Below are 16,796 nucleotides of genomic sequence, written 5' to 3'. Positions count from 1 at the left end.
TTCATGTGGGTTTCAGGTGAGCTGCCCAAGTGGGCTAAATGTGGGATATTTGGTGCATTACCACTGATAAAGAGCTTTTGACATAGCCACTGAAAATAGAAAGCATTGGAAGTCTTCTACATTATATGAGTATACTAATACCCATCCTCCAATGAAAGTGATGTTAGTATTTAAAAAACTAAATACATCATCATATCTAGAGTTTTCTCTGATTTTCATTTTCTGTTGAATTGCCTAAAGCCTATCAATTATTTCAAAATTACATGAAAAATAGTAATAATCAAACAATTCAACTTAAGTTTATTGCTATATACATACTTCAAAATGGAATGACATTTTTTTCCACAAAAACTCTTCAAAAACACAATACAATTTTGAAAGTAAAATGAAACTGACAGTGTTTATATTGTGACTATCTGCTATAAAATTATCCCATATATTAATGTCACAAAAATAGAAGCTTCTCAAATATACTGTGAATATTGTGAAACAAAATCTTCTAGGCTAATCAATAATTGTATATAAAACAAGTAATGCAGAATAAAAGAAATAATAGTAGCAATAATAGTAATAAAAGTAAAAAAGTAATACGACTTTTCTACAATGGCCACCGCTACGGGGGATGTTCCTGGAGGGAATGAGGCATCAGATAGAGGCATAGATAGATAGATAGAATCTGATAAAAGTAATACAGAATACAGAATTCCTTTGGACAGAAATGCATGTACCTATGTTCTGATTTGAATCATCTCTAACAAAGGCTTCTAATTACTAAATGTAAACAAAACTAAGGAACCTGTTTTATATATAATTATATTTCCTTTTGCACAAGATTTACACATACAGATATTCTAATTAACAGACAATATTGCCTCTGTGATCTCTTCCTCCCTTGCCGCCACATGCTCCACATTTCATCTCGTGTAATCTGACGTCTGTGAGTTCTTTTTCACTCCTCCTAGAACCAGAAAAAAAATACCTGAAGCTACTAATATATATTCCAAACTTACAAAAGTGAAATCAAATAACTAAAACAGTTAATAAGGTCTACTAGGGCTAAGTAGTGAATACATTCTGTGACCTGATTTACTGCTGTTTACAATATCCCTAGAGATGGTGCAGCTCTCCCACCTCTAGTTGTTTTACTTTTTTCTATTTTACTAAATCACACTTTAAAAACCTAAGTGTGAGTGTTGACTTTAAAGATAAATAAATAGATAAAGAAATGTGAAAAATACTTACTATAAACAGTCTCGAATAAGTTTGTGGGACCAAATGCCTTCTTGTTGTTCCTTCCAGTTTTGTGGCCATTGTGTCACTTATTATGAACCTTGACACATTCATCAGTGTTTCTCCCTCCAATCTCACCAAGAATATTCACCTGAAAGCAACAAATAAGACCACAATTTAGTTTATATGAAAGATGCTATGCAAGGGGTACTTTTTATCAAAGTGCAGCTTATTTGCAAAAACCAAAAGAAAATAAAAATCAAAGTATGATAATCATTACTTGATTGATACTTAATTTATTTTCTGAATTTCAAAGGCATAACTTTTCTGAAGGGAATGTCTGGTAGAGCAATTAAAGTAACAATTACTATACATATTATCCTATCCTTAAAAATATATTCAATAAAAGCAGACTGATTAGGTACTTTGTATGTTATGTGCTAAAACAATTCTATACCAAGCAGGAATCAGCTTAATATGGCATCACACATCCCAATCATGCAATGACATGCAGCAATGATGTGCTGTTTTTTTAAAGTTTCCTGATCAACTTCTTCCTTATCTCCCTTGCCCTCTTGTAGCATCAAGATAAAGAGGAAGGGAACAGCCTGCTTGCTCTATGTTTGTCCATCACTAATATAAATCAATGGAAACCCTCCAAAAAATTATGTGCACCAGAACATTCGTATACACAATTTAGGTAATAGCTCTGCTGTACACAGAACTGAAGAAATTACAAATACCATAATCCATCCCCATCATACAATAATTAGCATACTATGTGTAGACCTATAGGACACCCAACTAAAGTAGCTTAATTTTAAATAAATATTAATGAAAATTACTGGTTGTATTAGAAGCACAGTATTTTTGTAATACTTATTTTATAAAAAGCATCTTTGAGAGTACCGAAAGCACACATGCTGTACATATTCAAAGCTCTGTCTCCAAAGGTTAGGGGAAGGATGCTTAAAAATTATGAAATGGGTATGGATTGTCTTCATACCATCCTCTCCCTTACCAACACGCCTTCTTGCAGTAGCTAAGTCATGAGGTGGTATCCTTCACCTTTACCTTTTGTTTAATTACATCAACCTATATACTAAACATTACCCAAAAGGACAAAGCAGGCTCTAAGCATCACACAATAGAACAGTATTTTCATGTATATACATACCTAAACCATATTACATACCATGATTTGTGAATGTGTTCAACAGAGGAAAAAGTTATCAAAATCTTATTGACAATAAGAAAAATCAAATTTCATCATGATTACCTTTCAAAATTTTTATTTTTTTTTCTCTCTCTGAAGTTATTAATGACGATAATTTCTCATGATCAGACTTACCAGTCCAGTCCTCACACCTGGATCTATCAGATGTGTCTCCATCTCCTCGAGCTGGTCCACTGTTTCGAAAGGAAACCTTAAACCTTCTGGCAGTGTTGCAGCTTCTGTAACAACCCCACTCACTTTTTTTCATGAGATTCTGCAGTATACTGGTATGTACTTAATGAGTCTCTTTGATATTGTAGATTTGTGATGGCAGTTTTCTTACAAGCTCACCTAAAATAAAGAGAATGTTTATCAGCAATCATACTGATATAATTCAACACTGTTAAGAGGCCTGTTCAGAAATAATATAATACAGTTCCTGATTATGAGTATCATAGGTATTAAACTTCCATCATGAAATATAAAGTTTTACAACAGCATGCAGTATACTGGGTGTGTCACTCCTTGTGAATACATATTTATCTAAATAAAATTGGAAACAACATCACAATTAAATCAAACTTAACACTCAAGTATTTTATATCAAATCACTTGATAATCCATTAATAAGTAATACAGAATAACTTACTTAGGTCAGGGTGTTGCTCAACATTTGTAAGGATGTTCACATCTTCACGCGAATTAGTCCTGCTAAGGATTGAGGTAACTGGCAAAGACTTGGGTGTGGAACTTGTGGCAGCTGATGGCAATGCTAATCCTTCAAATTTTGTACCTTCACCACTGACTGCAGACACAAGTGAACATGGAGGTGATGGCAGGTCATCTTGTGTAAAAAAGGTGGATCATCAATTGCACTGGACTCACAGTCAGAATCTGAAGCCACGTATTTTCTATTCCTAATTCATCAGAGAAAAAAAGGAAAAGAGTATGTAAACTGTGCTGTCTAAAAAAATAAATGTAAATCAACATTTTTCTTAAAAGAGTCAATGATCAATCTTAATTTGTTGTAATCACATGATATTTCAATCTTTTGAGAAGTGCTGCTGCCTATAACAATACTTCAATACTCTGAATAGAATTACATCCTTCTTTTATGGCAGGATCCTTCCACATCAGCGTTCAGATCACTGGTTTCTTCACACATCCTTAATTTCTTCAAAGCTCTCATAATTTCCTGCAGATGTAAAATTTATATCAGTGCAACAGTACATTTGCATATTAGCCAATACATTTACAATAACAAGTACTCGTTCCTGGATCCCATCCTAAGCACATTCGAATCTCAATCAATGAACGTGACACATTATGTTCCTTAATTATTCCTTCGTTTTTCATTGCTTCAGGTTTACCAATACAGATTCGTCTGGGTCCAGGCCAAGGAATAGGAATAAGTACTTTTGACTGTACATGTTGTTGGTCATTTAATTAATTTATTAATTAATTATAATAAGAGATTAATTGTTCCAGCCTTGAAATCATTTTACTGTATTTTATGATGGCTTTGAGAAAATTAAAATTCAAAGCTATGCACCATATGTATACAGAAAAGTGCATATAGAGTACCTGCTTTCCCCAAAACTCTTATTTTATACTTATTTCCAGTCAATGCATGGGTGCTGTTCAGCTTTTGCAAGCTGTCCAACCTTGTTTGATTGTCCATTTGGCCACAAACAATACTGTTCTTCACCCACAAACCATGAGTTGCAAATAAAAGCAGCAGTCTTGTCATTAAACTCAACAAATGAATATTGAGCCGTGACTGTCCTGTAACCAGGGATCACCCTAGTGAAATATTACATTATGATTTGAAAATGATATGCTACATGATTGCTATGCTTTAATTCATATGTACAGGCATTTTACATTAAGTCACAAATGTACATGTGCATATTCTGCTGGTATAAACACCATGATACAACAATCTGGAGTCCTAGAATGTATAGTAAGTTGTAAATAATAGCATATCCCCAATGAATTACTTAATTTACTGTAAACAACGAAAGTAGCCTTCACAAGGGCATAATCAGCAAAGTGATAATGGAAAAAAATATATCCTTTTAATATATCTGTTTGATAAACAAAGATATAACTAATCATAAAAAAAAAAAATAGGTTATTTTCAAGCCATTGTCAAATGACAAACATCATTAACATATTGCAGACATGCATAACATTCCCTAGTTATTTCTCCTTTCACACTGACTTAAATTCGTGAACAGTCACAGGTATAATACATTTTTGTTACACAGTAAATAAATGATTTGTGATGCAAGAATGATATTGCTACAGAATGTTGCTTGCATGGGAGAAGTACCAGTTTTCTGGCAAATTCACACAGCTGACCTACTTTTACCTCATCAGACAATTTCCTACATACCCTAATCACAAGACATTCTGAATTAAAGAGGTATTTAAAAAATGCACCGACACATAAAAACTCTTGAAAAACTATAAAAGTTTCCCCAGCTGGTGAAAGCAAAATATTTTTCACAATCACAATTATATTGTCTACATCAAAACAATTGTCTCCTTCCTTACAGGCAATGAATACTTTGTGACCATAATACTGTTTGTACTGTTGTGAATTCCTGTGCTGAAAAGGAACAGGACCTGTGAAATGAGGCTTGCCGGGATAATTTTTTGTGTAAGAACTGATGTCACATAGACTTTTATGAGACCTCTCATTTTCTGATATATGACATATTAACTGTGCTGCTGGATTCTGAGGTCTCCTTACCATGCATTTCAACTCACCTAACATATTTTCATGTGGGAAGCAAGATATATCGTCTAGTGGCCCATATTGATGCACATCCTGAATAAGCTTGTCTGCACCATATATACCAGCAAAATCTTTTACAAAATACTCAAGTAGCTTTTCAACATTATCACAGTAAGATGAACACAAGCTTTCACTTACAAGCATGTGAAGTGAAACTGACAGAACCATAAGATTTTTGTACTGTAAGTCTGGTATTTTGCCATGCAAGACTACAGGTCCAGTATATAATAAAAATTGTCTGAATTCTATGGCCTTCCACATTTTAAACTCTGACAGTGACCTAGGTTTTCTAGCATATTCTCTTGGTAAACTCTGTCTAAGAACTGAGAATAACAGAAAGTGACTATGCAGAAATTCTAGAACTTAGTGGTCCTTCATCCAAAGAAAAATTATTTTTCTCACAATGCCAAGGCACACAAGGTGCATGTAATCTGAGACAAATTGTGAAACAAACCCAACATTCAATTCTTTCAATGAAGAAATGTCTGTATGGTGAGCACTGTCCTTCACTTCATCGAAACTAGCATCTGCTCTTAATCTAGCACCAAATTCTGGGAAAATTTTACCACTAACATACAGCCCTTTCTGTACACATCTTTCATAGCTATGGTAACCAGAATGCACCTTGATACATTTAATAAATGCTCGAGCAGGAGCATCACAAACAAATGTATCTAACTTCACATTATATTTGTTAATATTAAAATTCACCCCATTGGTCAGCACTTCTTTCATTTCTAGAATGAAGTCATATAAATATTCCTTAAGTGATTTTGGCTTGCTAGACCCAAAGTACACCCATATAACAAATGGTTTGCCTGACAGTTCCTTAATCATACCCAGTAGAGCTCCCAGTGGGATTCCATCAATGTTTATATGTAAAGACAAACTTTCAATACAAACAAGATGGGAGGGGCTACAAGTCGACAGTCTTGCTATGCCAAAATGATAAAAAGAGCCTCCTGCTGTTTCTTTTAAATGTCACTCAAGGAGTCATCAGTAAAGTTCTGGGATCTTTGGGCACATCCAAACCACAAGATTTCAATACCTCTAATAAAGCTGATAGAGCAGAATGTGAGATCTTGAATTTCGCAGCTCACCAAATACAACATTATCACTGTGGTCATCATCACAGAGAGTGTCAGTTTCATTATCTGCCAGGCAGACAGGCTCATTATCAGACAGATTGCCTGCACTATTCTCTAAATCACAGCCTTCCACATTAGCATCATTACTGAAGGACACATCTGTGAAATGACTGCCGGCAATTTCATCATTATGATTAGTTAACAGTACATCGCAATCTTCACCAGATACTGGGTTTTTATATGATGAATCATCTTGCTCTAAACTTGAAAAAAAAGGTTGTCCACATGAGCCTTTATTTTTCTTCTCTTTGTTCTTGCACTACATATCTCATAATTTTCCATATCATCCAGCCACTCAAATGGCTTTGCAGATCTTTCTACTCTGTAAAACACAGGCTGTTCTCAGAGATTTTGACCTTACTTTTGCATTTATTAACATTCATTCACATGTCCTTGTTACTCAAGACAGTAAAGATCCGTTTTACTAACATGCCAATTTCTCCTAAACCAAGCAATTTACGTGTAATCTCATCTTGCGAGTAGCTTCAGGGCATCCTCCAACCCTCTTGGAAAGTCAACAGATATAAGTAATACTGCTAATTTTCATTGAAATGTTCGAAAAACAAATCTTTTGGTTTAGCGATGCTCCTCATTTTTGCCCAGGGTCCTAACCATACCTGCCGTAACCTAAACATACCTAAACTAACTTAACCACACCCAAATTACCCTAACCACACCCAAACAAACCTAACCACACCCAAACTAACCTAACCATACCTAAACTAACCTAACCATATCTAACCTAACCTAACCATACCTAAATGCAAGGCAGGGTATGGCATGCCTAGCCAGTGGTAGCTCTAATTATTTCCTATTAAAAAAAAAAAAAAAAAGTCCTTGAATTCAATTTATAAAAGCATTTCCAGGATTGTAGAAGGTTTGTAGAAAGGATATATCAAAAGCTAGTGTTGTTTCATAAGGTAGGAAATTAAATATTGGCACATTAATAAAACTAATATTAACCCTCAAGACGTAGTATATATATAATGATATATACTGATATATACTACTACCACCATCACCACCATTACCACCACCTTACTACTTATATCACTAGACCACTACTTCTAGTATCATCTAATATCATCACCGTATGTAATACACTTTCCACATATAATGCATACCTTTGGGCAAACAGCTGTGGCATCAAAGCATTGAATTAATGCCTCTTGCCACTTAGAAATCTGCAAAAATCAGCATTTTTTAACACAAACTTATTTTGCTTTACACATTATGGAAGGCATCAAATATGGCTACAACCATTAAAATATGGCAAATTTGCAGTTTCACCCAGTATCCCCAGTCTCTACTCACATCCCCCCGACCCCACCAGCAAGCTTGGGGGCCTGTGGGGAACCGTGGTTTTTTTTTTTTTTTTGGGGGGGGGGCCACATACGAGTGATATATACTTTGAAAATGTTGGGAAATTTCCCTAGAAGTCAAGGGAATTTCATAAATGTAGCAAACCAAAAACCTATTATAACCCTGGACCTGTGCCCCCCTTGAACTCCCACCATTAGTATATTCGAACACAACCAGAAAGCTAAGGTAACCTTACTTAACCTTACCTAACCTATCCTAACCTAACCTTACCTATCCTAACCTAACCTATCCTAACCTAACTAACTTACTCAAACGTAACATAACTTCCAAAAAAAGTATTTAAAATCTAGGGATATTTCCCTACAAATGAAAGAAACACACGAACACACTCACAATCCTTTCAATGACTGTGGAAACAGGATCCCCGCTAAAAACTTATGTAAATCTTTGAAATTACGATCCGACCTCATTATTCGTTTGCGACAAGGCAATATGTGGTTAGAAATGCTCCTCGCAGTGTGATCTAGACTGTGAGACACTTCATACTTACGTGTGGTTTATTGGGGAAACTGCAATTATACCAAAAATATTCACATTGTCAAGTGTAATTTAAGATAGCTTACCTTTGACTTGCCGTAACAGTAGCTTGATAATATACGCAAACTATCACGTTCACGTCGTCTGTGGCTCGTCCCGATCCCTTCTTGTGACCTATTCCGCTTTTTATCGCTTGAGGTCATCCTTCCCTTCGGTGTTATGCTCTGGTCCGTCCACTACCTGTGGGAGAGCGGCGAGCACAGCACAGCGAACAAAACTACATATGTAACATGTTACGTTTCCTCCACGTCTGTACTAGGAACTCTCATCACCTTTACTATCCTCTCTCTCCTTGATATAGGTCCAGCAATGAGGACTCCACCGTCCTCCTCCTCTAATCTCCTACTCCACTCATCTATGATTAGTTACGGAGCCAATCAACCTGTCTCTCTCTTCTTCATACCCGACACACTCCACCAGGAAATGTTCCAGCCTCCCTCACCCTTCTACATGTCTTACATCCCTGGTCCAGCTCAACCCTGGTCCTATCCTTCACCTCCAGCGTCCCTGTCCTTGCCTTCACTAACAGCTTGCTGCCCCAGTCTCCTACATGCTAGTGGAGCGCCTCAGGTATCAACTTCCACTTGTACCACTTTAATGTAGACTTTGTTTCCATCCCTGTCTGCTATCTATCTAAACCTACCAGCGTTTTGTTTACAGCAGTAACAGCACCCGCTGGGCCTAAATGTCGACCTTTTAAGAAGAGTGAGAGAGGAATTAGGCAAGGCTGTATGTTATCACCAACCCTTTTTAGCCTGAATACAGAGGAGTTAGCAGCTAGAATGAGAAGAATGAATGTAGGGATAAGTGTGGGGAATGATAAAGTATGTGTGCTTCTTTATGCAGATGATGTAGTTGTTGAGTGAATCGGCAGATGAGCTTCAAAGTTTGTTGGATATTGTGGATAGGTATGGAAAAGACTTTGGAGTAAGATTTAGCAGTGAGAAAAGCAAGGTAATGATTGTGAATAGGTCAGAGGATGAAAGTAATGTGGTATGGAGACTTGGAGAGAATGAGTTCAAACAGGTGCAAGAATACGAGTACTTATAGGGATGTGGATGAGTCCTAGTGGGTGTGCAAAGACAAAGAATGAAAAGATAAGTATGTTAAACCAGTGGGTAGGTCGATTGGGAAGAGCGGCAAGGATGAGAGCAAGTATGATGTGTTGAGAGAAGTGTGGAAGACTGTGGCTGTGGCAAGTATAATGTATGGTATGGATGTGACTGCATGGAATGAATGTTAAATTGAGAAGTTAGAAGTGGGCCAGAATAGAGTAGCAAGGATGGCGCTGAGTGCACCGAGGTGCACAGCAGTTGAAGCCTTGAGAGGTGATATGGGATGGAGCACCTTTCGGGAAAGACTCATAAAAGCCACACTTAGGTACATGATTAGGCTTGAGAGAATGGATGATGCAAGAATAGCAAGGAAGGTGTACCTGTGGAATGAAACTGGAAGCAAACAGAGGAAGAGGTGCATGAGAATGACAGGCAGGAATGGATTGCAAGTTATGTGGGCGATAAGAATGGCTGGGAAGAGTCAAAATGAGCGTGAATTGGTGTTAACAAGAGGAGGCAGAGTGGGAGCTGAATGGAACATGAGAAAATGGAAGAATGATATAGAAAAAGAAGTGAAATGTGTGGGACTGAATGAATGGAAGAATCAGATGGAAAGAAAGAAGATCCTGGAATGGTACCAGGAGGAAGGGGCCTCGAGGTATGAAAGGTGGTATGATGGAAGGCCGGGCGGTGATCTCTTCCGAACGATGGCACAGAGTATGGATGTGAACGCAAGGAGTTACAGATGGTCCGAGTCCTGCAGCAAAGTGTGCCAGATGTGTGACATGGGAGAAGATGAGACGGTGGAACATGTGGTGCTGGAGTGTGTGAAGTATGCTAGAGAGGAATGAGATGATGCAAGTTATACTGACTGAGTTAAGGCATGATAGGAATGAAAGAGTGAAGACAGGAAAGGAGTGAATGGTGTTGTTGCTGGAACTGTGTAGAGAGACGAATGAAAGGATGATTGAGGCGGTGAAAGAGTTTCTGGAGAGAATGTGGCGTGCCAGAAATAAGTGTAGAAGATGCTGTTCGTTTCTCTTTGTTTCCCTTCTACAGGAGTTGCCGATCCAAAGACCTGGTATGAGTGATCCCGGGCCACCTGTACCATCAAGATCAAGAAATATCATTGCCATGCAAACTCATTTACAAATGTCTGCACCAATTACCTATTTCTCTTGCCTACAAAAAAAAAAAAAAAAAAAAAACAATTAAACAATCGTACAACCATTTCAGTTGTAATATACCATTGTGGGAAGCCCACATGGGTCCTATGTTGCACCCATATTCATTTGCCAGACAACATATAAATCTTAAAGGAATTGCCTCCAAGATTATTTTACAATAGTTCTGACAATATATTTCATTGTTGCAGTATTAATGGAAAAAATAGTATTCGTGTGGGAAACCCATAGAGGTCCCACGTTGCACCCATGGATCATATGTTTGGCAGATCACGTGTACATTTCTTAATAATTGTTAAATTTCTCGGTCGTTTAGACATTTTTTTTTTTGCTGTTATAGCGCTATAGAAAATATTTACTGATGTGGGAAACCCATCTGTGTCCCAGATGAAAACCATCCATTTCCCCAGCCTCTCCCCATGCCCATCAATCCCACCAGTACCCATAGAAATCCCATCTGGGCCCAATGTGTATATGCTGGCTGGACAACAATAAGGAATAAACTACAACATGCCGGCCAGTGGCAGCTACCTTTAACACAAACAGAAAAAAAAAACTATCCAACTTGATACAAATAAAAATAAATAAATAAATATATCAGAAAAGACCTCCACAGGTAGCACATAAAAACGTTTCCAAAGAAGAATTTAACACCATATTGAACAGGGTCTAGTATATTCTTACTTTCTAGAATTTTCATTGAGGATTAAAAATCTTTGAAAATACTGTGAGTTGGAATATGGGGTCGGTATTTTTTATTTGCTATTTATTTATTTATTTTTTGTCGTTTGAGCCTGGTTTAAAAATGTGAATAATCAGAAACAGCAATGCCATTGACACCAACACTTTGTGTGTGTGTGTGTGTGGTTACATTATTTAAGAGAGAGAGAGAGAGAGAGAGAGAGAGAGAGAGAGAGAGAAACTACAACTTCTTGTATTTACTTTTAGCCAGTATATTAACTGACAGAAAATACAGTTTTTGGTAATGTGTGCAAATGAGATGAATGAGATGAGCACGCCTCCCTACCAAGGTAAAGAACAGTATGTGCTCGTAGCCGCGTAGCGGCAACGCTCAGTTGTTTACCTACAGGGACGAGCATTAGGTTCAAGGCTCTTGCTCCTCATAAATGTTGACTACTGCCCTCACTGTAATCAAAAAGTTTTTCGGTATCAGCACAGATGTGAGAGAAGCAACCAAACGGCCACTGGAAGAGTAAGTTGGTGCAATGAATGTCAGGAAGTCACTATCTTGGCAGAATGCTTACTGTCAGGCACTCGCCTCGGCCTCACGCTGGGGATACGTGAATAAATTACCACAAGTGAATTTTATTTTTGTTTTGTTTTTCTCCATCAAAGTTTGGACGTATGTATAATTGTGTGCCTGCCGAAGGTCTTGTAAGGATAACTTGAGGGTAAATTTTTGCTCTTTCACCAGTCTCTATTCCGGACGAAACTTTTTGTGGTAGCTTTCAACCTGCTTTGAATTAATCTGCGTTTTTTTTGGTAATTGTCTAGAGTCCTTACCGGGCCTTATTACTGGTCTATTCACTTCAATTCTTTTACACATACCTTCACATGCACCTAAAACATCATTTTAAAGTGGGGGACAAATGCCCCCTTCCCTCTAGTCCAGCAAAATTGGGGACATGTGGGAAGGCGGGGTTTTTGGGTGGGGGAGACATAAATCAGCGAGCGATTTTCGGCCAGGTTAGGTTAGGTTAGGTTAGGTTAGGCTAACCTAACCTAACCTAACCTAACCTAACCTAACCTGGCCGAAAATCGCTCGCTGATTTATGTCTCCCCCACCCAAAAACCCCGCCTTCCCACATGTCCCCAATTTTGCTGGACTAGAGGGAAGGGGGCATTTGTCCCCCACTTTAAAATGATGTTTTAGGTGCATGTGAAGGTATGTGTAAAAGAATTGAAGTGAATAGACCAGTAATAAGGCCCGGTAAGGACTCTAGACAATTACCAAAATGAAAAACATTAATACAAAACAGACCAAAATAGGTAAATTTGTAGTTTCAACTAATGGTCCCTTCCCACCACGACTCCCCCTAGTCTACTGGACCCCTGATAAAGGTAAACTAATCTAATCTAACATTTTGTAACCTCCTAACTGTGGGGGTTTCCCCTCCTTGGACCTCCCTATATAGTAAACTGACCTAACCTAACATCTTGTAACCTAACTGGGGAAGCAAAGCTCATCCCCCTGGACACCCCCATAAATTAAACTTATTATTAATTTCTGACCAGGTAAAAGGGAGATAGAAATGCTCCAAACAGTGAGATGTATAACCTGCAAAGGCCTTAATGATGTATTGGTTGAAACAGCAAGAAAAATCCTGAAATCTATCAGTAAAAATAGTTTCCTTCTCACAAATAAGTACCACAGTAGTAACACTCACACAATGGACAAACCTAACTAATAATCTAACCTAACCTAACCTAATCTAACTAACCTTACTTAAACTAACTTAACTAACAACCTAACCTAACGTAGTAATGTACATACTTTATAAGTTTTCATTGGTGCTGAAGTCATCAGCTGCAGGTGGGCAAACTACAGGTAGTTGAGGATTCTGTGCTCATGTGAGGCATGATAGATGATAGCACATGATTGGGTATCAAGTAATAAATCAAATATGATTGGAACATTCAGTATTAGTGGAGATCAGTAGGTGCTAGCAGTGTTGACTGTCAGGAGATGTGAGGTGAGCAGGTCTGCCATGATGGCCCTTCTATGTGGACCATATAATAAAAATAAATTGAAATCTAATAGCCCAAAAAATCTACCTGGGAGGTGTGCCCCAGGGGTACTGATACAATGTAACTTACCCTAACCTAACTGGAGGCTATGCCTCCCCGGACCCTCCTCAGGGATAATAATGTAATTTAACTTAACCTAGGTGGTTGGCTGTGTCCCCCTGGATCCCCTCCAGGGATAGTAATCTAACCTAACCTAATCCAGCTGAGGGGGCTATACCCCCTTGGCTTCCCTAAAGATGCTAATCTAATCTAACAATCTAATGAACTTATGTTCATATCAAATGTTTCCTCCCAGAAATACCTACATGTACTGTATTTGATGGCTTATAAAATGTGGCTTTTTTCCCCAAATAAGTCTCAGAAAATGAACCTGCATCTTATAAGGCCAAGGTTCAGCTTTGGGACAGTGGCTAGTGATACAGTCTATTGCAACATTAGCCCTTAAATCAAACCCTAAACATCTGTGCACATGTAAACAGTGATGATTGCTTCTACACTGCAAAAACAACTCTTTTTTTTGCAAGGTAACAATGTATAACATGTCGCACTTACTGGTAATTCACATAAAGTAACACCAGTCAGGATGAAATTAAGTGACAGTTCTTACATTGCATGTACCAAAACAAAATTGTGGTTGATTACACATCAGACCTGGTGACACATGCAAGATTCACTGTGTTCCTTAGTATGATGACATTATTCCTTGAGATAAGACACCTTCATACAGCCTATCTTTTAACATTTTTATTTTGCATACATATTCAACAAAACTTGAACCCAATGAGAAACTATTGTTTTTTTTTTTATAGAAAATAGCTTGCTACCTAACAAAACAAAAGATTTTATAAGTGAAGAGTGTCACGAGGTAGGGTGCCTCGTGGTGATGGTCTGTATTGAATATTTAAAGTAAAAATATGTTACAGAGAATAAGGTAAATCTATTTTCACATATCCTTATGCTTTGAACATGTACTAAAATATTACACAACTAGAATTATGTGTAGAATGATGAAAAAAAATATGATGTACAAACTTTATTACCTCTCTGAGCTCTGACATTGTCACTGCCTATGCTATATTTGTTTACATCTCTCAGCAGGATTGGTCTAAGGACTAGTGTTGGTAGCTCTTAAAAAATATTAAGGTTTTTAAATATACAATTAAATATACAAATTTGGATCTAATAAGGATCTGAATACATATGAGAGGGCTTCAAATATCACGTGAAATCCTTCACTTCATATTCAGAGCTTAAACACGTTTATTTATTTATTTATTTTTTTCCTTCAATGCCTGCCCAAACTGAGGTGTGTCTTAAAATCCATGTATCTTATAAGCCATTAAATAAGGTACTTTCCTCATATTTTGGCTGGAGATTTGAAAAAAAAATGATAAGCACAATTTGCTTGATAACTTTACATCTTGTTATAATTGTCATATAAATGCTATAAATATATCACTTACTGTATACTAGTGTAGTAATGTCTATTACTATAGTACATTACTCATCACTATACATACTAGTATACATCCATAGATTGAAAATCACGGAAGCAAGTGGACGCACGTGGTTTCCTTCCATTCATACATCGGTACAAGTTGAATAACTTTCTGTCCATTATGAAGGTTTTAGATGTACTGAAACTAAGCTGGTACAACCCAGCAACTTTGTGAATGTTGCCAGTTTATGCTCAAAACACTTACCGCCCTCCTGTATTTGATTGAAGGTAGGAAAATGTTCTCACACACATGCATCACCAGCCCTTTCTGTAAGTTGTGCACTGGTGTATCACCAGCCAGTTAGGGGTTAAGTATTAGGTTAGGTATCTAAGCAGTGAATATGCAGGCCTGGATATATATATATATATATATATATATATATATATATATATATATATATATATATATATATATATATATATATATATATATATATATATATATATATATATATATATATATATATTTATATATATACATACATACATACATACATACATACATACATACATACATAGTGGAACCTCAGTTACTGAACACCTCCCTTTTCCAACAAATTCGTTTTCAAACAAAATTTTGAACTCATAATTGATTCATTTGCCTTACCATAATTTGGGTCTCAGAAAATAGTTTCAATTTCTGAACAATTTGGATTTCGGACAGCATTCAGGAATTAATTAAGCTCGAGAACCAAGGTTCCATTGTTTATACTGTATTTGCTGGCATATTAGCCGCATCTCTGCATAAGATATAGCCCTATTTACAAGAATATTTTGTGGAAAAAAATGTATTATGTTTTATCATAAATTTATTGAAAAAAAAACTGTAGTGTGTGCGTTTTTTTATGTGAGGGCCACTAGGCAAGGGTAACAAAAAAATTGTAATAAAAATAAGGGCCCACTTAATGCCAGTTCCCATAGAGATGTCAGAAAGAAAAATAAAAAACAATAAGTGTCTTGAAATCTCCGTATTGAAAGAATTCAAGTCATAGGAAGGAGGAAATACAGAACCAGGCAGGGAGTTCCAGTGTTTTCCAGAGAAAGGAATGAATGATCAAGAATACTGGTCAACTCTTGCAATAGAGAGGTGGACACAATAGGGATGAAAGAAAAAAAAAATCTTGTGCAGTGAGGCCACAGGAGGAGAGGAGACATGCACTTAGCAAGATCAGAAGAACAGTTAGCATGAAAATACTGGTAGAAGATAGTAAGAGATGCAATATTGTGGCAGTGATAAAGAGGCTGAAAAGTCAGTTAGAGGACAGAAGTTGATAAGATGAAAGGTTTTTGATTCCACCTTGACTAAAAGAGTGGTATGAGTGGAACCCACCCCCACCTCCCAATACGTAAGAAGCATACTCCATACATGGATGGATAAGGCCCCTTTACAGAATTAGCAGGTAGGGGGGAGGGGGAGTTGAGAAAAACTGACAGAGACAACTTAGAATGCCTAACTTCATAGAAGCTGTTGTAGCTAGAGATGAGATGTGAAATTTCCAGTTTAGATTATAAGTGATGTTTAGATTATAACTAGATGTTTAGTGTAGAAGAGGGGGAAGAGTTGAATATCATTGTAGAAGAGGCTATAGATATCTGGAAGCTTGTGTTGAGTTGATAGATGGAGGTATTGAATTTTTAAGGAAGTGAACATTACTAAGTTTATTCTGCCTGATCAGAAATTTTAGAGAGATCTGATGTTAGGCATTCTGTGGCTTCCCTGCTTGAACGTTTACTTCCTGAAGGGTTGGAAATCTACTAAAAGATGTGGAAAACTGCAAGGTGGTATCATCAGCATAGGAGTGGATAGGACAAGAAGTTTGCTTTAGAAGGTTATTGATGATCAGTAGGAAGAGTTAGTGACAGGACAGAATCCTGAGGAACACCACTGTTAGTAAACTTTGGAGAAGAACAGTGACTGTCATCCACACCAGTAATAAAATGGTCAGAAAAGAATGTTTTTTTTTATGTAGCAG

General features: G+C 37.0%; 1 protein-coding gene and 1 long non-coding RNA gene across 7 annotated transcripts in view; one reads left to right on the top strand and one right to left on the bottom strand.

Annotated features, from left to right (window-relative positions):
- Positions 1-284: 284 nt before the first annotated feature.
- Positions 285-11,019, bottom strand: LOC135109617 (uncharacterized). The gene is made up of 6 exons (XR_010272829.1): positions 8,344-11,019; positions 3,550-3,641; positions 3,096-3,363; positions 2,582-2,797; positions 1,243-1,381; positions 285-958 (listed from the first exon to the last, which is right to left on the bottom strand). It is a non-coding gene; the product is annotated as an uncharacterized LOC135109617 (long non-coding RNA).
- Positions 11,020-11,600: 581 nt separating this feature from the next.
- Positions 11,601-16,796, top strand: part of LOC135109616 (uncharacterized) — a 375,792-nt gene continuing 370,596 nt past the window's right edge. For 2 of the 6 annotated variants that reach the window (XM_064021041.1, XM_064021040.1), the window contains exon 1: positions 11,602-11,769. In XM_064021041.1, the coding sequence (XP_063877111.1) occupies positions 11,684-11,769 (86 nt within the window). In that variant the 5' untranslated portion in view covers positions 11,602-11,683. Of the gene's footprint in view, positions 11,770-16,796 lie in introns of all 6 variants that reach the window. The other 4 variants (XM_064021044.1, XM_064021043.1, XM_064021042.1 and 1 more) reach the window with 3 other exon arrangements.

Source organism: Scylla paramamosain, chromosome 19 (genome assembly GCF_035594125.1).
Source record: "Scylla paramamosain isolate STU-SP2022 chromosome 19, ASM3559412v1, whole genome shotgun sequence".
Classification (NCBI taxonomy): domain Eukaryota; kingdom Metazoa; phylum Arthropoda; class Malacostraca; order Decapoda; family Portunidae; genus Scylla; species Scylla paramamosain.
This window is presented reverse-complemented; position numbering and strand designations above follow the sequence as displayed.